The sequence below is a fragment of the Poromitra crassiceps genome (assembly GCF_964638095.1).
Source record: "Poromitra crassiceps genome assembly, chromosome: 14".
NCBI classification, from domain to species: Eukaryota; Metazoa; Chordata; class Actinopteri; order Beryciformes; family Melamphaidae; genus Poromitra; species Poromitra crassiceps.
In genome coordinates, this window is record NC_139633.1 from 35,527,243 (window position 1) to 35,554,859 (window position 27,617).

At 45.4% G+C, this 27,617-nt stretch overlaps 1 protein-coding gene across 2 annotated transcripts in view; it reads right to left on the minus strand.

Annotated features, from left to right (window-relative positions):
- Positions 1 to 849: 849 nt before the first annotated feature.
- LOC310789453 (NACHT, LRR and PYD domains-containing protein 3-like) overlaps positions 850 to 27,617 on the minus strand; it is a 94,861-nt gene continuing 68,093 nt past the window's right edge. For both annotated transcript variants that reach the window (XM_083651096.1, XM_083651095.1), the window contains 3 exons: positions 19,569 to 19,739; positions 19,417 to 19,463; positions 850 to 1,521 (listed from right to left, as the gene is read on the minus strand). In XM_083651096.1, the coding sequence (XP_083507222.1) occupies positions 1,001 to 1,521; positions 19,417 to 19,463; positions 19,569 to 19,739 (739 nt within the window). In that variant the 3' untranslated portion in view covers positions 850 to 1,000. The remainder of the gene's footprint in view (positions 1,522 to 19,416; positions 19,464 to 19,568; positions 19,740 to 27,617) is intronic.

Here is a 27,617-nt window from a genome sequence, read left to right on the forward strand (position 1 = left end):
CAGCTGTCAGTCTGTCAATGTGGTTTGTTGCTACACAATAAACCAGCGGTTTGTTCCAAGCCAGTGTGATCCTTGACTCGCTCTCACACGGCAGCCAATCAGCGTTGAACAGCGAGCGACTGATGCCAGCGTAATTTCGCTCGAGTTGAGATATTTCATCTCGGGCGACGAGCGTATTTTCCTCCCTATCGCTCTGTCTCTTTGTATGTAAACTCGATGCCAGCGAAAAACTTTAATAGGTCGGTGTGAACGCAGCTTTACTCTCTTCTCTCTCTCTCTCATCTCTCTCTCCCCTCTCGCTCCCTCTTCTCTCTCCTCCCCTCTTCTCTCTACCTCTTCTCACTCTCCTCCTCTCTCCTCTCTCCCTCTTCTCTCTCTCCTCCTCTCTCCTCTCTCCTCCTCTCTCTCTCTCTCCCTCTCCTCTCTCCTCTCTCTCCCTCTCCTCTCTCTTCCTCTTCCCAAAGCAAAATCTACTCACCTTCTCTTCCCATTTTAAAAGTCATGTCTGTCCTCAGTGTGTGTGTGTGTGTGTGATCTATTGTGCGCGCACACACACACACACACACACACACACAAACACACACACACACACGTGCGCACGCACACACACACACACGCACACACAGTGAGTGTTAGGGTGGATAGTAGGCTATTCGTTTTGTTTACTAATACCACTATTGGACGGACACACACACACACACACACACACACACACACACACACACACACACACACACACACACACACACACACACACACACACACACAGTGAACAATGTCAACACATTTATTAGAAAACAGGTTTGTAAACAGATAAAACCGTGTTTATTAAATATAAAAACGGTTCTAGAAAACATCAAAATGTTCAGCTTGGAACGATGAGATGAATCAAATACCAAATATAACAAAGATGAAAAGAAAGATATTTGAACCTGTACAGAGTGAAGCATCATGCAGCTGTGTTTGGTCACAGTGTGTTTCTCTCTCACTCCTCCTCTATCTAACACAGAGACACTGAGCCATACACACTAAACCCAGGGTACAGAGGTTCAGTGAAGGTGCAGTTGAACGTGTGGAGATGAATCAGTTTGTCAGAGGAAACGTTGTAGAAGGACAGAGAGCCAGCAGGCCAGTCAAGATACACTGCGACTCTGTTAGAGTGAGAGGAGGAGGGAGGAGGTATGACTGTGTCTGTGGTATTGTGCCAGGCTCTGTAACTGTTATCATAGCACAACAGACTCCAGGACTTTTCATTATATCCAAGCAGACAGTCATCACGCCCTCCTCTCCTGCTGATTCCTCTGTAAGTCACTCCTATATCAACCGCTCCTTCCCTCTCCACCTCCCAATAACAGCGACCAGTCAAACCATCTCTACACAGCAGCTGAGGCAGGGAGTCAAATCTCTCTGGGTGATCAGGATATGGCTGCTTCTCTCTCACCCACGTCACCTTTCTGTTGTCTTCAGACAGGAGGAGCTCTCTGTGTGCTGTGTTTGGATCCAGTGTGAGTTCACAGGCATCTGATGAGAGAACAAGACTCAATACAACAGCAGCTTCTCATCTAACACACCTGTTGTGTTGATTATTATTCTATTAATAACTTCACTCTTTATGATTCAACTGTTTCATTTTTGTGGCTCATTTTATTTTATATTCATTTATTGATTTAAATCAATCGTGTCTGCGGGTGGGAAGCCAGATTAAGATTAAGGGCAGTTTTGTATCTATTCTTTTTTCATTGAGGGAGAGACAAGAGGAGCTGTGAGTGTGTGTGTGTGTGTGTGTGTGTGTGTGTGTGTGTGTGTGTGTGAGTGTGAGTGTGAGTGTGTCTGCTCTGTATGTGTGTCTGCTCTGTATGTGTGCGCGTGTGTGCATGGCTGTGTGTGTGTGTGTATGTGCGCATGCGCGTGCATGTGTGTGTGTGTGTGCGTGTGCGAGTGTGTGCGTGTGTGTGTCTGTGTGTGTGTCTGCTCTGTATGTGTGCGCGTGTGTGCATGTCTGTGTGTGTGTATGTGCGCATGTATGTGTGTGTGTGAGTGTGAGTGTGTCTGCTCTGTATGTGTGTCTGCTCTGTATGTGTGTCTGCTCTGTATGTGTGCGCGTGTGTGCATGTCTGTGTGTGTGTGTGTATGTGCGCATGTATGTGTGTGTGTGTGTATGTGCGCATGCGCGTGCATGTGTGTGCGTGCATGTGTGTGTGTGTGCGTGTGCGAGTGCGTGTGTGTGTCTGTCTGTGTGTCTGCTCTGTATGTGTGCGCGTGTGTGCATGTCTGTGTGTGTATGTGCGCATGTATGTGTGTGTGTGTGTGCTAGGGGTGGGAATCGCGGAGTAACTCACGATACGATATGGTCACGATACTTGGCCCTTGATAACGATATTATCACGATACAGCGATTCTACGATAATCGATATATTCAGGGTACAAATTTAACCTACGATACATCACGATATCTGTGTAACTGAAGAGAAAAAAATACCCCTAAAAGGCAAGAAGCAGCTATTATGTATTTATTAGCAGAATTGACATGAACTCACTCAGAGTTCACTCACTCACTCATACCATTATTGATACCACAGAGGAAAAGTTACACATTAAGAGTCTTTTTAAATTATTATTAAAACAAGAGAACAATGGCATATATTCACAATATATTTTTAAGTTGTCTTAAGTAGTTAGTGGGGGGTGGGGATGTTCCAGCTTTCATGTTTCATGGAGGCTCCAATTCCCTCCAAAGCCTCCCTCAAGCTGAGCTGCTGCCCCCAGTATGCTCAGAGTGTATAGCCCAAGACAGCCCAAACAGCAGCTCTGCATGTCCACCATTCACTTCTAAATATCACAGTGTCTGCTATTTGTTACTGCCATCAGTGTGCCTCTTAGCCTAAAGTTGACCAACCCCAATGAATCCATTCCAAATGAATCATCATTAGGCTCTGGACGCTCTGCTATCCCCACTGATTCACTTACGTACAGACTGGTTGCTGTCTGTGTCAATCATCGAGTAGCAAAGCAGGACAACTTCGACAATTCTGCACCAAAGAAGTTAAATCGATAAGAACTGACGACTGAGTTGTTCCCCTCAGTGGTTCCACTGCAACATCAAGGCGGGAGCGCTGTTGTAAAAAACAACAAAACAGGCTTCGTCTGTTGCCTTCAATACTCTTTGTCTGCTACATCCGGGTACCTCCACCGGCAATGTGTTTCATGTTCAATGTAGCTGCAATCTACAAGCAGGGTTCATGTGTCAACACATTTCAAAGCCTAAATGTTACTGGAAAGAGCGTCACTCCGACTGGTTAACAAGTGAAACATTTGGTCACTCACACTGTTGGTGAAGTGGTTACAGCAGCAGTAGTGGGATTAGCTAATGTAGCTAACAGCTGCTGTGTGTGTGTGTGTGTGTGTGTGTGTGTGTGTGTGTGTGTGTGTGTGTGTGTGTGTGTGTGTGTGTGTGTGTGTGTGTGTGCGTGCGTGCGTGCGTGCGTGTGTGCGTGTGCGTGGAGGAGGCAGAGGAAGCGCTGCTGGTATCGATAAACTTGATACTGTATAAAATGAGTATTCTATCCATTTAAAATGTCGAGTAAGTATTTAAGTATCAATATTTTTGACAACCCGACGACCCTGTTTATCAAAATGGCTGTGGGGGAATCACTTTCAAGATCCTGCATATTTTAATAAAATATCAATACTTGGTGCCAGTGTCCCCCCCCCTAGTGTGTGTGTGTGTGTGTGTGTGTGTGTGTGTGTGTGTGTGTGTGTGTGTGTCTCTGCTCTGTATGTGTGCGTGTGTGTGCGTGTCTCTGTGTGTGTATGTGCGCTAGGGTTGGCACGATGGGCGATGGCATCGACCATCGTGATTGGCCGACCCCCCATCGACCTCTGAGCCTTCTACATCGGATCATCGTGATTAATTATCTGTTAGAAATAAATGTGTGCTGTTTTAAGAAACTTCACGTTCTTTCCTGTTTTCAACACAAAGTGAGTACAAGTCTTCAACTGTGAATTTAACTCGCCTGTTTCCAAAGTGAAAGTTGGAATCGCTCCATATAGATACAGCAGCTGCGTTTCTCAAGCCATTTCTCCTAAACTCCCTCTCATTACATTAGGTTCAAAAGCCCACGCGAATCTAACGTTATATCAGCCAGTAATTCAGTCGGTTTTCTGCCAGCTAGTTAAATTCAACACACACACACGTTGTTGGTGAGGATCTGTAACAACGTTAACGTTATTTGTTTTGCGCCGTTCAAATTGCTGGTAGTGACAGCCACTGCCCACTTCAGTCGCCTGGCTCTGTGCTGTAGCACAGAGCAGAGGCTATCAAAGCCCGCTGGTATCATGTAGAGCTCAGGCTCAGCTGTCCTGTTGTTAACGTGAACGCATTGCAGCGGCTAGCCACATGACATTACAGCAACGCAGCTACTTAATAAAGAATGAATTATTCCCCCAACCTCCACCCCAATGATGATGCCATCGTACAAAACGATGTTTCACTGTAAAACAATCACGATGGGTATTTTGATGACATCGCACAACCCTAATGTGCGCGTGCGTGTGTGTCTATGTGTGTGTGTCTATGTGTGTGTGTGTGCGTGTGTGTGCGTGTGCGTGCGCGTGCGTGTGTGTGTGTGTGTGTGTGTGCGTGCGTGTGCGCGTGCGCGTGCGTGTGCGTGTGTGTGTGAATGTGTGTGTGTGCGTGTGCGTGTGCGTGCGTGTGTGTGTGTGTGTGTGTGTGTCAGAGCATGTGAGCAGGGACGGGTGAAATTGTCTGGAGTGATGGAGCAGTCTGTGAGCAGAGACAAAGTTGAAGTGTTGGAAAGGTTTTACTTGTACTTTGGGACAGGAATAACTCATTGTGTCATCTATTGAGCACACAGCTTATATGACTTTATGTCTTCTGCTTGGGTGGAGTCTTGATGCGTATATAAAACTGTACTGGAGAAATGTAGCCTACCGCATTTCCAGCGAGGCAAGGCTTTTTCTCACCCAACCAACGGCGCACGGCCCCCAGCGCGGTCGCCCTCCAGCCCTACATAAGCCTATGACATAATGTAGTTAGGCAAGTCAAAGCAAAACCCAGGCTTTTCCACACCTCTGATTCACCTAACGTTAACCCTACAACCCTGAAATACACGTTACCAAACATTCTTTTAGAAGGCTGGCAACGCTAGGCTGTCAACAAAGTAAAACGTCACCATGTCTGTAAATTACTGCTTGCAGTTGCACTCAGAGCATGTATGTGTGTGTGTGACAAATTAGACCTACCTGTGTGCCTTGAAAATAAGGTGGTTCAAAATGAAGTGGCTAAATGCAACCTTTTTCTTCTCATGTTTTTTATTAAGGGTAATTAAAATTATCAATAATTATCGATATCGACTGATATGAAAGATGTTATATCGATATACTTTTTAACTATATCGCCCAGCCCGACTCATGATATAATATACAGTCTCTAGAAGTGTATGATTCAACTTTTCCCATGTTCTAAAGTAAAAAAAGCAAACAAACTAAAAAAAGAAAAGAAAAAAAGAAACAAAAATCGCAATAAATAGTAGAATTCCAATACTTAAGAATCGCAATATATATCGAATCGGCACCCAAGTATCGTGATAGTATCGAATCGGGAGATAAGTGAATCGGCACAGCCCTAGTTGACAGATGAATCGTTGAATCGTTTATGTTTAAATTTCTGTTGACATTCAGATTTTAAAGCACTTTAAAGTAAAAAAGGGACTTGATATTTATTTGACTGCTTGTATTAATTGATGAAATGTGCAGTAATAGTACAGAAAATTGAGGATGTGATACGTGGATCTGCAATACTTTGAGCTGTATCAAGATGCATCGTGGAATCAAATCGAATCATTGACAGATGAATCATAATCGAATCGAATCGTGAGGCCAGTGAAGATTCACAGGTCTAGTGCGCATGTGTGTGTGTCTATGTGTGTGTGTGTGTCTATGTGTGTGCATGTGTGTGTGTGTGTGTGTGTCTATGTGTGTGTGTGTTTCTATTAGGGATGCACCGATTGCCATTTTCTTGGCCGATTCCGATTTCCGATTTTTGAATAGTCTGACTTGCCGATACCGATTTTTGCCGATTCCGATTTTTTTTTCTAAAAACAACAATTGACAGCTTACACAAACGTTTTTGTAACTTTGTTTGAAAATTAAGATTCATAGAACAATTCTTACATCTAATGGGGATCCAAATAATCTTATCTTATCTTTATCATTTGCATGAAGTAGGACCATCTCACTCAAACACATCTAAAAATAAAAGTGTTCCAGGTTAGGCTACTGGACAGAGCTTTTTTGTGCAAATACAATGAATACAAAAATTAAATTAAATCCAATAGCCTATATCCCACAGCTATCATGCATTTACGGTACTTTTCCAAAAGAAAACAGGTGCAACAGAACATCAAAATGATCCATGGACAAGGAGTTTATAGACTGGCTCCAGACCAGTCCTCTTGAGTAGAGGGGAAATGAGTTTAGGAGTTACAGTAACGATCTTCAGTCTGAATATCAGGCGGAGTTTACACACAGTCCGAAGTTTGGTATGCGTATTTTTATCTGCCATCCGAAAAAATATCGTCACGCACAGAAATCCTTGCACACTTGTGAGTCCGATGCATTTTTATTATTATGTCCGTCGTTCTATTTGCAATACGAAACAAATAGTCTCTCCTGTATCTACGTTACAACATGAGTGACAGGCTGAGGCACCAGCGCTGATGTGGAATGGAAAAGGCAGGTCGGGGAATGGTTATACTGGACACAATGCTCGCGTTCACCTCGCCAAGTCGGCTGTGCACTGTGGCCGGGTGCAGCAGCACTGCTTCCCGGGTAGAGAGAGCAGAGAGAGAGGGGCCAGTGAGGTGAAGCGAGCCGCTCTGACTGGACTCCAGCCGAGCGGGACTCGGCCGCATCTCTGTCTCCACGGCTTATTTTCGATTTGCATGTGTGACAAACTGCGAGATTTGTCTACTTCACTGACGGTGAAAAAAATCCACAACGAGGAAGGTATGCTGGCGTGTGTGGTGTGGTAGCTGGGTGCCTGTCTCGGTGCTTTGGGGTGCGCGCACGTCATGTGAAAATCGGCTCACAGAATCGGCTATTTAGAGTGACCGGCGCAGATCACCGATCGAGGCCGATCACGTGAAAATCGGCCATTTCCGGTCACGTGCCGATCGATCAGTGCATCCCTAGTTTCTATGTGTGTGCCTGTGTGTGTGCCTGTGTGTGTGCCTGTGTGTGTGCCTGTGTGTGTGTGTGTGTGTGCATGTGTGTGTGCATGTGTGTGTGCCTGTGTCTGTGTGTGTGTGTGTGTGTGTCAATGTGTGTGTGTGCCTGTGTGTGTGTGTGTGTGCGTGTGCGTGTGTGTCTATGTGTGTGCATGTGTGTGTGACTGTGTGCCTGTGTCTGTGTACGCATGTGTGTGTGCCTGTGTCTGTGTGTGTGTGTGCATGTGTGTATATGTGTGCGCATGTCTGTGTGCCCATGTCTGTGTGTGTGCGTGTGTCTCTACAGGGCTCGACATTAACTTTTAAAAGTGGTTGCCGGAGTGGCAACCTGGCAGGAGCTTTTGGTTGCCCGAATAAAAATATGGTTGCCATTTTTGGTCGCTTTATATTTTGAGTAATAATGATACTATGCATTCATAAGGAGGAACAAAGCACCACCTTCCCCCATCACCCTGGGTGACTCCCCAGTCAACACTGTGGAGTCCTTCCACTTCCTGGGGACCATCATCAGCCAGGACCTAAAATGGGAGCTGAACATCAGAGCTCTCACCAAGAAGGCACAGCAGAGGATGTACTTTGTGCAGCAGCTGAAGAAATTCAAAGTGCCAAAGGCCACGATGGTGCACTTCTACACCTCCATCGTTGAGTCCATCCTCACCTCCTCCATCACTGTCTGGTATGCTGCTGCCACTCTCAAAAGACACTAACAGACTTCAGCGCATCATCCGCTGTGCTGAGAAGATAATCGGATGCAACCTGCCATCCCTCCAGGACCTGCATGCAGCCAGGACACTGAAGCGGTCTCGCAAGATCATGGCTGACCCCTCCCACCCTGGCCACCAACTCTTTAAGACACTCCCCCACGGCAAGAGACTGAGGTCTGCCAAGACCAGAACCACCCGCCACAAGACCAGCTTCTTCCCAACTGCCATCAGCCTCACCAACAACGCCCGGAAACGCCTTCCACCAAGGACCTCACTAACAACCCCCCCCCCCCCACACACACACACACACACACACACAAACTCACTACCTCCTCCTAAACTCAACTGAACCCCCCCCCCCATAAAACTGGAACTTGTATCTAATTTAATGCCTATTTAACTTAGCCTGTAAATTCATGTAAATCCTCTGCCTATTTAACGTCTATTTAACTGTAAATCTCATATAAATTCAACGTAAATTCATATTTATCATCCACAGGACACTTCACCACTCATGTACATATTGTATATATTTACTTGATTTGATTGCACTTGCAAGGTTGTGATTGTCTTTATCTAGCTTTCCTACTTCTTATCTCTGTATATTGATGTGACCACTACGCTGCAGACAGACACTAAGACAAATTCCTCCTATGTAACTTGCATACTGTGGCAATAAAAGTGATTCTGATTCTGATTCTGATAAGCCGGCTTAATAATGACGATGTGACAGAAAAGTAAGTATAATAGTCTATAGTATAGTATAATAGGCCTATTCAGTGCGCGCACCGGGTGTAGTAGTAGTAATAATGATAATAATAATAATAATAATAATAATACATTTGTGGAATTTTGTTTTCTAAACAAATCTTAGTTATTTTTTGTTTTTTATAATGCATTTGCACTGAAAGGATTTGTTTAATTAATATTTGTGAACTTTCATTTTCATATATTTTTTTACAGTTATTGTTCATATTGTGCTTAATTTATTAATTAAAATCGTTATTGATAATGAAGTAGCCTATGCCTCTCATTCATGTTCATTCAGGGATACTATGATGACAGTGGTTTGGGGCCCCCACTCTAAGATTTTGCATGGGGCCCCAAACATTGAGATATTAATGATATCTCTTTTTATGTCGATGGCCCCAAAAGGCCCAGAAGCGGCCTTGGCCCGCCCGCTCTGTCCCCGCCGCAATCCCTCTCTCTCTCTCCAACCCGATCTCATGGGCTGCGTATGTATGACACGCGGGTGTTTTCTCGTGGAATACTTTCAGCGTGCAGTTCAGACGCACTTCGCCTCGTTACATTAGAAATCTAATATGCATACTTTGCAGTTAGCCGCGACGCACAACTATAAAGGGGCTCCCCTACCGCTGTAATCAGGAAATTCCACACAGTCTGCGGTCTTACTTCTTCTTCCTACATTCACCAATCTCAAATGAAAGTACACCTTTGAGCCACGGCTGTTGTCTCGGAGCTGTTTGTTCCTTCTGAAATAGTCCATAGTTTACGAGTAGGTGTGTTTCCCCTGACACGGTTGTCTTCTTTCTCTCAAATGCCATTGTTTTTTCGTGCAAGCGGTTCATCTGGTTATTTGTCAGTCGAATCATCTTTCTTGCTGGTTCATTTGTGATGTTGACACCACACCAGGTTAACGTTAGTTGGGGCTTTCACACAGCCAGACAACTTCTATCTGTTTGGCCATATCAAACGTGTGCTTGCAGCTGAGCCGGTGTGCGCGCAGCGTCTGACCTGAGTAAACACACCGCACGTGTCTACTGGGTTCCTTCTGGTAATTAGCAACATCGTTCCCATTGTAACAGCAATAAAATGTCAGCGTGTCACTCAAGTATTAAAAAATATTTATTTGGTGCATATTTTGCTGTTTGCTGCTGTGCTCATTTTTTACATGTTAAAACGTGGTTGCCACTATGGCAACCAAAGGCCAAGAAATGGTTGTCAATTTTTTGGGTTGCCCGGAACCGGGCATCCGTTAATGTCGAGCCCTGCTCTATGTGTGCGCATGTGTGTGTGTCTATGTGTGCGCATGTGTGTGTGCCTGTGTCTGTGTGTGTGTTTATGTGTGCGCATGTGTGTGTGTCTGTGTCTGTGTGTGTGCGTGTGTGTCTATGTGTGGGCATGTGTGTGTGCGTGTGTGTCTATGTGTCTATGTGTTGTGCGTGTGTGTGCGTGTGTGTCTGTGTGGGCATGTGTGTGTGCGTGTGTGTCTATGTGTCTATGTGTTGTGCGTGTGTGTGCGTGTGTGTCTATGTGTGGGCATGTGTGTGTGCGTGTGTGTGTCTATGTGTCTATGTGTTGTGCGTGTGTGTGCGTGTGTGTCTATGTGTGGGCATGTGTGTGTGCGTGTGTGTCTATGTGTCTATGTGTTGTGCGTGTGTGTGCGTGTGTGTCTACGTGTGGGCATGTGTGTGTGCGTGTGTGTCTATGTGTTGTGCGTGTGTGTCTATGTGTTGTGCGTGTGTGTCTGTGTGTGTGTGTGTGTGTGTGTGTGCATGTGTGTGCGTGTGCGTGTGTGTGCGTGTGTGTGCGTGTGTGTGTGTGTGTGCGTGTGCGTGTGTGTGTGCGTGTGTGTGCGTGTGTGTGTGTGCGTGTGTGTGTGTGTGTGTGTTGGAACAGAATCTCCTCATGCATAATTGTCTCAATCAATGGGCAGAGTGAGATGGTTTGTCTTTTCTATGATCTTATTTCTTATGGTTTGAATAATGTCTTGTGTGAAGCACTGTCTATGTGTGTGTGTGTGTGTGTGTGTGTGTGTGTGTGTGTGTCTATGTGTGTGTGTGTGTTAGGGTTTAATATTTTTCCCGAAAATAACCCTGAAGGGTTAAAGTGAGCATTTATGAGAGATTTCAAAAATATCGAGATATATATCGTGTATCGCGATATAGCCGAAAAACATTGCAATATTCTTTAGAGGCCATATCGCCCAGCCCTACGCCAAGCATATTTCTTAACGGCCAAAAAAAACAACACATTTTTGTGTCACGTATACGTACATCTACTATCACTCACAGTAACATTAATACTAATAATTCATCTGAAGACAAACACTAATGCTAATAACACCAACAGCACAACACTATAAGACAACCAAAATTGTAGTACATTTACAGTAATAGGCTAATACTAACATTAAACTACAAAACTACAGCTATACAATACTAACAGAGAGAGAGAGAGAGAGTGAGGGTACTGTTGCACCTGGGAGGCAGCAAAGGGGTTAATTGTTTTCAGTTGAGAGAGAGAGAGAGAGAGAGAGAGAGAGAGAGAGAGAGAGAGAGAGAGAGAGAGAGAGAGAGAGAGAGGACCGTCGAGCAACAGCGTGCATGAAAGTGAAGCAAAGTCAATACAGCTGAAAACTACGTAAAGTTACCAGAAGGAGAAAGACTCCGTAGGTGAAGTACACGGGACAAAACACCACAACGGATACATGTACACTAGTACTAGTTAACTGCTTGACCACTCGTGAGGGCGCAACTGCAACGAATGTAGGAGAGCGGAGGAGAGTTTGAGAGACACGCAGTGTGGCTGATTCGTGTGTAGCGGTGTTTGCTCAGCACACACACACACACACACACACACACACACACACACACACACACACACACACACACACACACAGCACACTTTGCTGTGTATGTGTGTGTGTGTGTGTGTGTCAGAGTGTTAGAGAGAGAGGAGCGCTCAAGATTCAAGATTCAAGATTCAAGATTTTTATTGTCACTCCATGGTACAAGTACCACGTGTGAAATTCTTGTGCAGTGGACTCCGTTTACGACATAGTACAAATAGGCAACAAGCAATAAGTAATAGGCAATAAGAAATAGGCATCTTATAAGCAATAAGACAAGTCGGTGGCTTATACGACAGTGGCATATTCATTGCACATAGGTGCACATGTCATGTGCATACGTTAGACGTGTTCAGACATTCCAAATTCGACGTTTTATACATACATGTGCAAATAGCATGTACCTTATTAAACATACACTTAAATTTACAATTAAACGTTAGGCACCTTATTAAACATACACTTAAATTTACAATTAAACGTTAGGCATCCGTAATAGTAGCAGCTGCAGTACGGTACTGCGGTACGACTACTGCACTATTTGTGCATATTTAGGAGTCTCGTGGCCTGCGGGAAGAAACTGTTCCTCAAGCGATTTGTGCGTGTTTTTGGAACCCTGTATCTCCTCCCTGAGGGTAGCAGGGAGAACAGGCTGTTGTGGGGATGGTTTGTGTCTTTGATGATCTTCAGGGACCTCCTGAGGCACCGCTGGTTATACAGTTCGTGCAGTTCTGGCAACTCGTCTCCTGTTACGTGCTGGGCCGCGCGCCTCACCCTCCGTAGCGCCCTGCGGTCCATGGTGGTACAGTTCCCGTACCAGGCGGTGAAGCAGCCAGTCAGCAGGCTTTCAATGGTGCCTCTGTAGAAGTCCCTGAGGATTTCTTTCCTTAGCCCAAACTTCTTCAGGCGCCTGAGTCCGTGTATTCGCTGTTGGGCCTTTTTGACAACAGTGGCGGTGTGGCCGGCCCAGGTCAGGTCCTGGTGGATGTTGACTCCCAGGTACTTGAAGCTGTCCACCCTTTCCACCACTGTGCCGTTGATGGTGATTGGGGGGTGTGTGCCCCCCCCTCTCCTGTAGTCCACAATGATCTCCTTGGTCTTGGAGACGTTCAGAGAGAGGTGGTTGTCCTGGCACCATTGTTCCAGGACCCTCACCTCCTCTCTGTAGGCCGTCTCGTCGCCCCCCGAGATCAGCCCCACGACTGCTGTGTCGTCTGCAAACTTCACGATGGTGTTTGAAGTTTGAGTCGCCACGCAGTCGTGGGTGTAGAGGTCGTACCAGAAGGGGCTGGAGACGCACCCCTGGGGTGCTCCTATGCTGATGGTCAGCGGGGAGGAGGTGAGGTTGCCCACCCTCACCACCTGGCGGCGGTCTGTCAGGAAGTCCAGGATCCAGTCGCACATCGCTGTGTTTAGTCCCAGGTCCCTGAGTTTGCTTACCAGCCTGGAGGGTACTATGGTGTTGAATGCTGAGCTGTAGTCCACGAACAGCATTCTCACATAGGTGTCCTTCCCCTCCAGGTGGGACAGGGCGGTGTGGAGCACGTGTGCCACTGCATCCGCTGTGCTCCTGTTGGGGCGGTATGCAAACTGCAGCGGGTCGTGGTCCGGGGGGAGTGTGGGACGGATCTTTGATATGACCAGCTTTTCAAGGCACTTGCTGGCTATTGGTGTGAGGGCTATAGGGCGCCAGTCATTGAGGCTGGTCACTTTTTGCTGTTTGGGAATGGGGATGATTGTTGCTGCCTTGAAGCAGGAGGGAACTCGTCGGAGGGAGAGGGACTGGTTGAAGATGTCTGTGTACACGGCTGCCAGCTGGTGGGCGCAGGCCTTGAGGACCCGCCCAGGGATGCCGTCCGGGCTGGCCGCCTTGCGTGGGTTGATACGCAGGAACGACCGGCACACTTCATCCTCAGTGATGGTGAGGGGGCGGTCTGTGGGGGGTGGAGGGTGGGTGGGGTTGGTGGTTAGGTGGGAATGGGGGGGGGTGCGGGTGCTGAGGGGTGGGGGGGAGGAAGGGGGGAGGGGAGGTGATCGGGGGGGGGAGAGGAGGAGGGGTGGTGGGGGGGCGGCGAGGGGGAGGGGTGATGGGGGGGGGAGAGGTGGCAGGGGGGGGAGGAGGAGAGGGGTGATGGGGGGGAGAGGTGGGGGGAGAGGAGGGGGGGGTGGGGAGGGGAGGAGGAGGGGTGGTGGGGGGGAGGAGGGAGGGGGGGGTGATGGGGGGGAGGAGAGGGGGAGAGGGGTGGGAGAGGAGGAGGGGAGGCGCTCTGGCAGAGGGGTCAAACCTAGCGTAGAACGCGTTGAGTTCGTCCGGTAGGGTGGGTGACGTGCTGGGGTTCTGTCGTTTCACCTCTTTGAAGTCTGTGGCAGCATGGAGCCCTCTCCACAGGTGTCTGGGGTTGTTAGTGTCCAGTTTTGACTCCAGCTGCCTTCCATAATCTCTACGTGCTATTTTTATAGCGGTCCGGAGGGCATATTGTGCCTGCTTGTATTGGTCAGTTGTGCCAGAGCTGAAGGCGGTGGTCCTGGCGTGAAGGGCAGCCCTGACGTCGCTGTTGACCCAAGGCTTTTGGTTCGGCATTATTTTGACTTTTTTTGTGGGGACTATGTCGTCGGTGCACTTCTTTATGAAGCATGACACCGTATCTGCATACTCGCCCAGGTCTCCTGCAGCTTTGAACTCCTCCCACACCACTTGGTCAAAGCAGTCCCTCAGGATGTCGTCTGATTGGTCTGACCAGCAGTGGGCGGTTCGGAATGCTGGGGGTTGTCTTTTTAGTTTTTGTTGGTACCTGGGTACAAGTAGGATGGAGGCGTGGTCCGATTTGCCGAAAGGGGGGCGAGGGACGGCTTTGTAGCCATGTCGGATGTTTGAGTAACATTTGTCCAGTGTGTTACTGCCTCGCGTGGGGAAGTGAATGTGCTGGTACAATGTGTGCATTCTGCCTCTCAGGTTTGCCCTGTTAAAATCCCCAGTCACCACCAGGGCCATTTCGGGTTGTTTTGTCTCCTGTGCACTGATGGCGCGTTGCAGCTCTTTCAGTGCGACAGTCACGTTCGCTTGTGGAGGAACGTATACGCCCATGATGGTGACTGTCGTGAATTCCCTCGGACTCCAGAACGGCACGCATTGTACCATTACATATTCAAGATCTGCTGAGCAGTGTTTCCCAATATCTGTGGTGTTTACACACCAGTTTTCGTTAATCATAAGACATACGCCCCCTCCCTTCTTCTTACCGGATTGTTCGTTTCTGTCTCCTCTGAATACACTGAATGCTGGTAGCGCGATAGAGTGGTCCGTTGTGTCAGGAGTAAGCCAGGTTTCCGTTAGGCACAGAACATTGCATCGCGCTATGTCTTTTTGGTATTGTGCACGCGCTCTTAGTTCACAAAGTTTATTCTCCAGCGATTGAACATTTGCCAGCAGTATGCTTGGGAGAGGTGGTTTATCCGCGCGCTTCCTCAAGCGGGCGAGAAGCCCCCCTCTCTTCCCCCTCCTCCAGCGTTGTTTTTTGAGTTCAGGAAAATCCGTAAGATCTGGAGCTTGCCAGTTGCTGTTGGGATATATCCGTTCTTTCCTGATTTTGATCAGCGCGTCCCTGTTGTATTTTATTCCGACGCTGATTTCCATGTTATATCCGCTGGTGTCCGTGCCTCCGTTCTCTGCCTCCATGGCGGGGGCGCGGGGCTGTTGTTTGTTGTTGTTTTTTGCGTGCGGGCGGACAAAGCGGGCAGAGCGGGTCCCCGCCGTCGCGGTTTCTTGCAAAGAAAAGTGCGAAGACGCCACTATCTACACTATTCAGTTACACTGTTATATACAATAGATATTTACAAAGCAAGTCGAAGCAACGAAATCAAAACAAAACGCGTTTACACTGGAATACAAGCCTATTTGTCTATGAAGTCACTAGAGCTCCCTAGCGAGTCGCCTTCTCCCGGCGCCATCTTCTTCTGATCTGATCTGATCTGATCTGATCTGATCAGCCCCCACCTCTGTGAAATTCAGACAGCAGCAGGCAGATAAGAGGAGAGGAGAAGCCACAACACCAAAGTGCGAGGGTGAAAACATTACTCGCCACGTGGCGGACAGACCCCTGATCGTCACTCGCCAAAGCTAAAATATGCCCGCCTGGCGGGTGGCGGGCTCTAATTTTGGGCCCTGTGTGTGTCTATGTGTGTGTGTGTGTCTATGTGTGTGTGTGTGTCTATGTGTGTGTGTGTGTGTGTGTGTGTGTCTATGTGTGTGTGTGTGTCTATGTGTGTGTGTGTGTGTGTGTGTGTGTGTGTGTGTGTGTGTGTGTGTCTATGTGTGTGTGTGTGTCTATGTGTGTGTGTGTGTGTGTGTTAGGGTTTAATATTTTTCCCGAAAATGAGCCATACCGGGAAACGGGAAATTAAGACCTCTTTCCCGGGAATCCGAATTCATTTTTCTTTTTTTTTATACATCAAGGAGAAATATACCTATTAGTTCCCAACCTGACGAATGTATTATTTGGTGCCATTCATATTAATTAACTAAGGCAAAACATCACAATTTACTTTGAAAAACTAACTTTTTAGGCTGTTTTTAGTAGGCTGCACCTATATAGGTATTAGGCTATATAGTGCCGTTAGAGTTTATATAATTCACCAATCGCCTGGATTGACGTATGAATAAATCCTGTAGTAGCCTAGGCTAAATATTTTCTTAGAGAGTTGTGGAAACTGCCGTGGAAGAAAGGAGCCGTAAACGCGTCGATCAGCCTGTTTTCACGCTCTTTTACGCACAACATCAATGCTGTCTGATACCTGTCAACGTGTGCTTTTATATGGGCTGCTGCGCTGCGCTCTGGCGGCTGCACTGCTCGTCTTCCAGCCGTGCCCAGACATCTCCATACCGCATACCGGAGCACGGCTGTATCAGACTATCTCCACCCCTCTGTGCACGGACATCGCCTACAACCAGACCATCATGCCCATTGCCCAACCTGGGGCACACGAACCGAGGACGCACGGCTGGGCTGATTGTCGTTTTCACCGCTGGTGAAGTTTGCACGGTGCTCAATCTCCGTCTCGTAGGCTACTGCATTAACGGTCATGGCACAATCCCCTCAAGCAAGTCAGAAGTGTAGAAAAGAAAAGAAACATCGTGGGCTTTGTGTTTATTAGGCTATGTTGTGCAATAAGCTTTCAGTGTGTTCCACCGGCGCACAGCGCACAAAGGCACATGGCCAAAACACGCCGAAATAAAATCCGAAATTAATTCCACTCTGCAAAGGATATCAAATTTCAAATGACTGGCTGTAGCATTGTTGTCAGAGAAGATAGTATTAAAATCTGCCTGCAATACCTCGTTATTTGGCGCTATATAAATAGAAAATTGATTGATTGTTGGTTGATTGATTCACTTTGATGTCTCTGAAATGCCTATAGATCTTATTCGATTGACGTCACTCACGTACTGACACGCCCACCGCCGCCATATTGTTGACATAACGCAGCAGCTCTCAAAGTGACAGCCTATGTAAGAGCAGGGTTTATAGGAAGTTAGCCGCTGTTAGCGTTACCTGTATCGTTCCAATTGTGTTCGGATGGTGACCTGCGTTAGGCATGGCTGTAGTAATGACAGCAATAAAGTCCCCGTGGTTTGTTTCTATCTGTACCGTCCTCAGACGTGAAGGGAGCGACACTGAGGATACGTCAGCAGCACAGGAGATGTGTGGATAGTTAGTTGAGACAGGTGAAACTTTCTGACAGCTCCTCACAGCAAAGTCTGTTCACCTCGTTCTTTTGTTTATTTATTACAGGCATTAATGGCTGCCGTCGGCAGCATACAAATAACAACTGTGGGGTTTTTATTGGTGTCATTAGCATCACTATTTTGTAATGGAACAGAAACGACAATAAGGCTGTTACTAGTTGTCAGCTGCAGCGCTGTGTGCGCGCAGGACGGTATGTCAACAATATGGTGCTGTCCAGGGTTAGAGAATAAGGTCTATACATGTACATCGTGATCATTTAATGACTTTACAATGCTTATGTAGCCTAATATATTACATGTTCTTTTAAAACATAGGCTACATCATTTAAGAAAGTAAACTGTCTGCATATTTCTAAATATAGGCCTATTCCAATATGTTCTGCATGTAAAAATACAAAATTTTTTTTTCCCGGTTTCCCGTCATTCATTTTCCAGAAAACAGGAAATGGGTTGGATGCCATTTCCCGGGAATCCCGTTTCCCGGGATTAAACCCTAGTGTGTGTGTGTGTGTGTGTGTGTGTGTGTGTGTGTGTGTGTGTGTGTGTGTGTGTGTGTGTGTGTGTGTGTGAAGCACTTTGAGCTGTATTTGATCTGATGAAAGCTGCTGGATGAGGGATCAGGCTGTTTGGAACAAACCGCTTCACAGCTTCTGGAGGAAACTGCTGTTGGTTTTAAACAGAGTTCAATGTGAAACCACGCCCTCTTTGACCTCTAACTGCTCCTTCATACTTTAACACTCCATTTAAACTTTCAACGAGTCAGCACTTTTAGGACTTTATCTTAACTCAGCTTTAATTTATCGTTTGTACTCTTTGAGAAATCACACTTTATGTTTGATGCTTTTTTCAGCCTTTATAATGGGACCAGCCTTGAGTGTGTCTCACATAGCAGGCTGGACTTTAGACTAAATCCACACAAAACTGTGACAGTTCACACAACTTTAACACAACATACATATATTATACATCAAACTGTTTAGCTACTTCTGCTCTCACTCACAAAGTCTAAATATAAGTGATGTGATGGATAGTTTTTGAGATATTAACGTTTGTTTGGCACAACTCATACTAGTTAACTGAGTTCACTAAGTGCTGTTTTTGTTGTTGTGATGTCATGCTGATTCGTCCTATATAAATAAAGTTATTTATTTATTATTATTAGTAGTAGTTGTAATATTATATTACTATTTGAGTTTTTTTTTTAAATAAGTGGGTCTTTCATTTCTTTATGAAGTTATAAACCTGAGAGAGAGACATAGACGAGAGAGAGAGAGAGAGAGAGAGAGAGAGAGAGAGAGAGAGAGAGAGAGAGAGGTGTAGATTGTGGTAAGAAGTGGTCTCAGCTCGTCTAAACACAGTTGTTTGTGCTCATCTGTACGATGGCAGTGCGTCAGGATTTTCCATGGACACACCTACTTTTCAGAGCAGCACGCCCACGGGCGCGTTTGGGAGCACAAAGCTGCTTGCTATCTTCCCGGCACCGGGCGCACGGCCTGCAGGTGTGCAGGTGGACGATAGGAAAGAGAGCCAGCACAGACGCAAACGCTACCGCAGATGCCTTCTGCACCGGTGTACGCTATAGGGCCCCAACGCTTTAACAAAACATGTCCTCCTAACTCTCATAATCCATTCATCAAATCCCACCAAAAGTAAGACATGTTGAGCAGTGTTGCTGGAACACACCCAAACTACCACTAGTGGGTGCTAAAAATGCAAAAAGTTCATATCTTATCTGTATTTCTCTATCTCTATATGTGTCTTTCTACCTACAGTATAGTAATGTTTTGTCTCTCTGTCTGTCTTTTCAAATTGTGCCTGGACGCCTCAATTGCCGCTTGCAGCTATATTTTTTAACTTGAACTTTTCTCTCTTAGAAAGTCCCTCAGGAGGGTTAGGGTTATATACGCTTATAAGTCATAATGGTTATAGGCTCACAGCTGCTTTCACATTAAGTCTCTTAGAAAGTCCCTCAAGAGGGAGCTATTGTCCACGGTCGTTCATACAACTAAAATTAGGCGGTCACACCAAGTCAGTTTCCTTGTAAGTGAAAACATACCTGGGTGAATAAAATAACTCTGATTCTGACATTGAAGTTAGTTTGTTAATGAATCAAACTAAATACACACTTACATTTCCTCACACCTGGTTTCAGCCTCTGCGCTCCACCATGGTCCACACTGGAGGAATAAACAAAGTCAGATGAGCAGATTCCTCCTCTTCTCACTGAGACAGAGAAGATGTGTGTGACTCTCAGCCTTCTAGCAGGCGTTGCCTCTCAATACCTGAGAGTCTCCAGTCTCCAGTGTGGATCCTCCAGTCCATCAGAGAGGACCTTCACTGAGGCTCCTGGATGATTGTAACTCAGGTCCAGTTGTCTCAGATGGGAGGGGTTGATGCTCAGAGCTGAGGCCAGGGAAGCACAGCCTTCCTCTGAGATCATACAGAATGACAGCCTGCACACACACACACACACACACACACACACACACACACACACACACACACACACACACACACACACACACACACACACACACACAGTTTCATTATATGGAGGTATAGATCATTGACTGTAAAAAGAATGGACAGGATATCAGCTCTTTTCAGTGAGGCCAAATCATCTTAGATCGCCGCCCTGGCGGTCAGTCCCAGTATAGGTCACAAGTCCCGCCTCCGCCATGTTAGTGGGTGGGAAATGAGCCAAACTAAACAATCAACGTACACATCAGATATTATTTCCCAAAGGTGGTTTCTATCATTTTAGATCGTTCTTATCATGCTAATCATGTTCAAGTGGTCATGTTTCTGATCAGTTTGTTTTTAAGTAGTTATTTGACGATATACAAAGGGATGATTGACAGCTGTGGCAGCCAGTCTCAATTCACAATTGTGAAAAAATACATTATAGTCCTTTAGAGCCATCGCGATCTGACCTTCTGTTTCCCAGAAAATGTCAACATTTCTCTGATTGGATAGTGGGAGGTGGACTATATGTCTACAGGAGAGAGACAGAGTACAGCGGGGGGTTTGGAGTTACTGACCAAACACTCTATTTCAGTGATTGCTGTCAGAATATAGAGCCATTTAACATTTAGGCTATTTTAACACAAAAACATCGCTGAATGCACATTTAAACAATATTAATGTTGCCTTGTAATCTGCAAGTGGTTTTCTTAGCAGTTGGGTTTGGGTTTGTCCATGGTGAGGTGTAGCAGCACCTGGTGGAGATCTGCACTCTACTGACTGAGTGCACTTTTCTAGTTTTATTTTACTTTTGTTTATGCCTACAAAGCAAATGTTACTTTGTACTTGTGTCCGAGTTAAGGTGTCCATAAAATAGAATCGTACAAAACACCCTTAAATCTTGTGCTTATGTTTTCCCTAAAATGTTTAACCTTATCGAGAAGATTTAAGGGTGTTTTGTGTAGTCGATTCTATTTTATGGACACCTTAACTCGGACCCTAATGGAAATCTTAACATAAGGAGCTTTGTGCAACTGGGCCCTGTGTGTGTGTGTGTGTGTGTGTGTGTGTGTGTGTGTGTGTGTGTGTGTGTGTGTGTGTGTGTGTGTGTGTGTGTGTGTGTGTGTGTGTGTGTGTGTGTGTGTGTGTGTGTGTGTGTGTGTGTGTGTGTGTGTGTGTGTGTGTGTGTGTGTGTGTGTGTGTGTGTGTGTGTGTGTGTGTGTGTGTAATATGAAATGTCATGAAGTCACAATGACATGGCTCTGCAGAGAGCTTTTATTTTGACTGAGATACATGTGTGGAAGCAACAAAACTCATAGGTGGAAAACAGCAACAGTTGTATGTTTTGGAGGAACTGACAATGATCAAAAACATGCGGTCGTCACGCACGGCTAAAGTAGAAACCACTTAGCGGATGGAGAAGCTTTTCACTACAGTCTGCCACACTGTAGTGAGCAGTCATGCTCACAAGAACGGAGTGGACGCAGGATCTCAATATATTCAATATATATCACTGATGTGACATCAAAGTAAGTTTACGTTCAGAACTACTCTCATACATTAGTGTTTAGACCCGAAACATGACTGGCAGTGTTATCTCATGTGTGTGTATGTGTGTGTGTGTGTGTGTGTCAGAGAGAGAGAGAGAGAGAGAGAGAGAGTACTGTGTGTGTGTGTCTGTGTGTGCGTGTGCGTGTGCGTGTGCGTTAGTGTTGTCACGGTACTCGGTACTTCGGTACTTGGACGGTACTACATTGCTACGGTACTGAACGGTACCTGTTTTTCATGGTACCGAGGGTACCGAATTTACTATTTAGTTTGCCACCATGGCTTGGCTTCATGGACCCAGCCGCCAGCTAACGTTAGCCTGTCTGCCTGATCAACATACATACTGCGCATACAGCCCCGCGCACTTCCGGGACTACGGTGTCCCCGAACGTCCACACGTAATCGCGAACAGTCATTCACAGCTTGTTGACACAGCACAGGCAGCGAAGATAATGGCTAACAGCTACAGCAGGAGTGGCTGCTCCTGTCCTATTCCAACAACTCAACTTGTTGAGAAGAAGAATGCAAAGAGTCGCATTTGGAAATATCAGTCCCCAAAGTCCCATCTGCAAAAAGTGTGAAAGGGAGTTCCAAACCAAACAGGGTAACACATCCAATCTCGCCAAGCAGCTGAAAGACAGGCACCCAGACCTGTTCAAATAATTCATGGTGGGTTACTTCTTTCAAACGGTGTAAAATAACACGTTTAACAACATATCAAACAGACCTTATCCTGTCACATTCGTTTTTGAGATAGCTGGCAATGCATTGTGTAACCAAAAAACGTTTGCGCTAACGTTAACGTAACGTGTTTTGTAATGGAATCATTATGGGACCCGGCTAATACCCGGTACAGCGTTAGCTAGCATAGTGTAACACGTGTGCAATGCAATGTTTGTAATGGAAACATTATGGGACACGGCTAATAGCCGAACTTAGCTATAGTTCAACATGGCATCAAAATAAATACAAGCTTCTTTCGGGTGAAACATGTCCGTGAATTAAAACTAGCTACATAAAATTGCTTGCACTCTACATGTGTGTATGTGCAGCTGTCTCTATCATCTCTTTATTTTAGTAAATCTCACTGACGTTACTTTCCATTTAACAGTATGCGAGAGATGAAGATGAAGAGGAAGGCACAAGTCGCGGAGCCCAAAAGACCACCCAGCAGACAATTCCTGATGTTTTTGAAAAGCAGAGGAAATATGACAAGAACTCACATGAAGCAAGAAAGTGTGATAGGGCATTGGCAGAATTCCTATGCATCGATCAAATACCAATATACACCGTTGAAAAAAAAGGATTCCAGCAATTCTGTGAAATAAATTAAATAATAATATAATAATAAAATTAAATACTTGAGGGCTACATGCCACTGGTGTTGCACTGTCTGTACTCACTGCCATACAGAGTTGAATGTAAGAAGAAGTAAGCAGAAGCACATTGTTTTGTTTTAAAGTTGAAGGCTACATGCCATTTGTTCATTGGAAACATACTTTAATAAAGGAGAATATGTTCAAGAAATATCAGTCTGTTTTTTTTACCGTGGTACCGAAATTGGTACCGAGTACCGTGGAAATTCACTAGTACCGGTACCGACTACTGAATTATTGGTACCGTGACAACACTAGTGTGCGTGTGTGTGTGCGTGTGCGTGTGCGTGTGGGAGAGAGAGAGGGAAAGAGGGAGAGAGTGTCACTCAACAATGTCTTGCAAATACGTTTTTTTGTGAATGCCATATTTGATGAGCTGTGGGAGGGCTGGACAGCACAAATGAAAGCAGGATTTTTTTAAATCAACTTCATACTTGCTGAAATGTTATTATCATACATGTGGGTCTCTTCTCCCTGTGTATTCCATACTTTCTGGCTTTACACAAAATATGGAGGAACCCCATCTACTAGTGATGCGCGGGTCACCCAGAACCCGCCGGGTCCCGCGGGCTGGGCCGCCCCGCAGGCGGGCTGGGCCGCCCCGCAGGCGGGCTGGGTTGGCAAATTATGAAAATATCGCGGGTGCGGGCGGGGCAGGCTCAGAACGTGACAAAGCAACATTATTAAATAATTTAGAGCAGTGAAACACGCAGAGTAATTAACCTTAAAGACGTGAACTCTCTCTCACACACAATCAGACAGACTCCTGCTGCACTCTCTATAGCCTACATGGAGTAAAGAAATGCTTCAATGAGGTAGCCTATGTGCTCTCAAAACAAACATTTTGGAAGGATTATTCGCTGTAATTATTATTTGAAGTGTCCATATAATGCCACCGCAGATTTTCTGTTGTGGACTCGACTGTGATCTATTTGTCAACTTTACTGCAACGTGAGTAGGCTGTGAACAATTGAGAGCGAGGTAATTAAAAGAAATCAGACAGCGAGTCTAGCCGTATCTGCAAGCCGTGTGCGCACCTGCTGCACTACTACGTTTAGTAGCCTACTACTGCTACATGGCCAATTGAGAGCGCATGAGGTAATTAAAATAAATGGGGAAGAATAAGAACTGTTTCTGTAGCCTGCCTAGTGCCTACCTCTATACCTGCTACCTCCATTTGAAACACTGCGGTCACGCCATCCGCACTTTGGGGAATCGCTATCTGAAGACCATGGATTAATTGAAGAAAGACCGACATGAAAGCAGCAGCGCAACTCATCCAGAGCAGACCTAGGCTACAACTGTTGTCGCGCACGGCAGCATGTGAGTGTGTGTGTGTGTGTGTGTGTGTGTGTGTGTGTGTGAGAGAGGGGGGAGAGAGACAGAGTTAGAGCAGCAGAGCAGCACACAACACTGACCCAGACAGACCCAGACAGCAGGACAGGATTGGCAAACGCAAGCCAGAATATCCGATGCCCACCAGCAGCAAATCAAGACCAGCAAGAAGCTGCAACCAGCAGCGCACGCAGGGGCCAGCGCTGCTGGTTGCAGCTAAAAAATATTATTCTGCCAAACAAAATTCCCTGGCCTTCACTGTTTTATTGAAGGAAATTATTTTTGAGGTGTGACTACCGGTACATTAGAAAATATTAGCTTCAGAGTCAGTGATGTGCTTGAAATGTTTAATTTCACAAAAGGCTCATTATCTCAGCTTCTAGAAAAAAATGGCTGTTTTTGGTTAAATCAAGCTATCTTCTCCGGCTCATAACTAAAGAACGGAAAATGGGATCAATAAACTTTTTTTTGCAGATGATAGAAGAGAGTCTCCTCGTTCTTTGTGCGTGTTCAGTGTTTACATAGTAATATCACACAATATTCTGTGGGCCTCGAGAAATCGCTGAAAACGCTCTGAAACTCTGGCACTGGGAGCATCCGTTCTCCAAAAGTGGCTGGCACTCAATGAGTTAAAAAACCCTGACCCGCGCATCACTACCATCTACTAATTCAATATTTGCTTCATTTGAACTTTGCGTGTTTGTGTAACATTACATATCGTCGCTGTCCGATGAAAACCACTCATCTCCAAAACAGCAACTTTTCAGGAAATGAAAAAACCCTCTGCTCTTAATACTGGACACCATGTCATCAAAGTTGGCACGTCTTCATTATAGACGTTACATTTGTAATATCTGTCGTTACAATATTAATATATTACCTGAATAAGCTCAAATGATGTTAGAGGATTATCAATCTGAGTTCGCAAAGCCTCCCGCCGTCTAGGGATGCACGATATACCGGTACCACAATGGTACCGCGCTACCCTGTCGTTAAAAACGGTACTATACCACGTTAATTTAGTACCGATACTTTTTAAAATGTCATGAGTTGCGTCAGTGTGCGACCGGCGCTGTTGGCGGCGCTCACCAAACGTCTGGGAGCCGCAACGAGCGGATGATGTAACCAAACTGCATTCAAAAACATGCACTTTTAACGAGCAAGAGAGCGGGATAATAGATGACTCACATCCAGAATTGACATTTTATTCACTTACTGTAACCTCTCCGTGGATTATATATATGCCGAATTGAAGAGTGCCGTCTGGTAATACATTTTACGTACCTCTGTATAATCATGAACGGCTATGTGATGTTTTTCATAGCGAGACAAATGCACACACGTGTAACGTTAGCAGCTGCTCCGCAGAGGCAGACAGCAGTGTGCTCTCTGTCACCAAGCCATCATGATTCCCTCCACTTCAGTCTGAATATCAGGCCAGGATGTTTTCACATCAGAGAACGGGGTTCATTTCCCTCGTTTGAGGGTTTGCCTGGCGGCGTCTGGAGATCTTTTAATCACGTCAATTAATTGCCCCTCCTCTTCAACATTCCTGATATTAGGCATAATGGTAGTGGGTGGAACATTACGTGGATAATAGGCTACCGCATTTTCTTTTGCCAACTTTCTGAAAATTTGATTAAATGTTGCAATACCTTTGGTTGGAAACCCAGCGACAGGTGAATGGATCCAACACATCGAACCAGGCTATTTCTCTCCGACATGCAATCCTGACTTGTTCAAAGAGTTCGGTTCAAAGACCGACCGTTTTAGCGAATGTGAAGGACAACATGCAGCATGCCCTCATAAGTCAAACGCGTGTAAACAAGTTCGCTCCGCGCACGGAGTTTGACGAGGCAATTAAGGCAATAGATATGTGCTGCGTAGTATGAGCACAGAGAGGATGAACAGTCATGACATGACTGTGTATATAAAGCAAATATCAAATAAATCATAAACTCAAGTAGCCTACCTAGGGGACATCAGACCACTGCATAATGCAAAAGCCCCAATAACACCATGGCCCTGACTCAAATATGTACTAAATAATTAAATCAAGGCCATAGAGTGTCATTAAACCCTTACATGGCATGCAGCATACTAATATTTACCATAGTCCAATTATTAATGATATAGTGATTTATTGTCAAAAACACACCTGACATGAAAAATTACACCATATAATAAACCACCACCATAGCATATATTTCAATAGCCTATTTATTGTGCATGCAAATAAGAAACATAATGACATTCATTAATACACAGGACAACATGTTAATATCCCTTCCTTGTGCCAAAATAAAACACATTTAGAAGCCCAGGATTATTAGCCCACATAGCCTACTAAAGTAGACTGAACACAAAATGAAATGACTCAATACACCTTGGCAGAGTTCTGCTAAACAAATAGAAAGGGAGAAAATGTGCTCAGTAGAGTACTGGGCACATGTTTCCTGATGTTTTAGGTTTTTGCCGTGCTATCGTTTGAGTATCGGTATCGAGATACTTAGGCAGGTATCGGTACCGAACTCATAATTTTGGTATCGTGACATCCCTAGTGTGTGTGTGTGTGGGAGTGAGAGAGGGAAAGAGGGACAGAGTGTCACTCAACAATGTCTTGCAAATATTTTTATGTGAATGCCATATTTGATGAGCTGTGGGAGGGCTGGACAGCACAAATTAAAGCAGGATTTTTTAAATCAACTTCATACTTGCTGAAATGTTCTTATCATACATGTGGGTCTCTTCTCCCTGTGTATTCCATACTCTCTGGCTTTACACAAAATATGGAGGAACCCCATCTACTAATTCAATATTTGCTTAATTTGAACTTTGCGTGTTTGTGTAACATTACATATCGTCGCTGTCCGATGTAAACCACGCATCTCCAAAACAGCAACTTTCCAGGAAATGAAAAAACCCTCTGCTCTTAAAATACTGGACACCACGTCATCAAAGTTGGCACATCTTCATTATAGACGTTATATCTGTAATATCTGTTGTTACAATATTAATATATTACCTCAATAAGCTCAAATGATGTTAGAGGATTATCAATCTGAGTTTGATGCACTTTTTCCGCAGTGCGCAGCTCCGCAAAGCCTCCCACGGTCTGGAGCACACGGCCATGTGCACATACCTCCAGCCGGCTCCTCCAGCAGCGACCTCGAGCGCGCTCTCACGCCGAGTTAGAAACAGCGTCTCGGGGGAACAGAGCCTGCCAGTAACGCTAACATTACTCTCCACAGAAATCACTTTGATCTCCACAGTTTAAATGAGTTTGCAGCCCAGGGACAATTCAATTTTTTTTTTTAATCTATTTATGTCAGACAATGTCAGAAACAAACAAAACAAAGCCAGTGTATACAGCAGCGTTTGGTTGGGCTTAGGGATGCACACAATTAATCGAAACTCGATTAATTGCTTGTTAAGGATTTACTCGAGCAAAGAAAAATTACTCGATCAAAACAAAAACAAAAAGCAACGTGCGTTCTGATTTCTGACAGTAGAATGGTGTTTTCAAATAATTTCTCAATGATCCACCAGAGGGCGCAATGGTATTACTATAGCCCTTTTCAGACACATCACGCAGGCGCAGTAAACTCT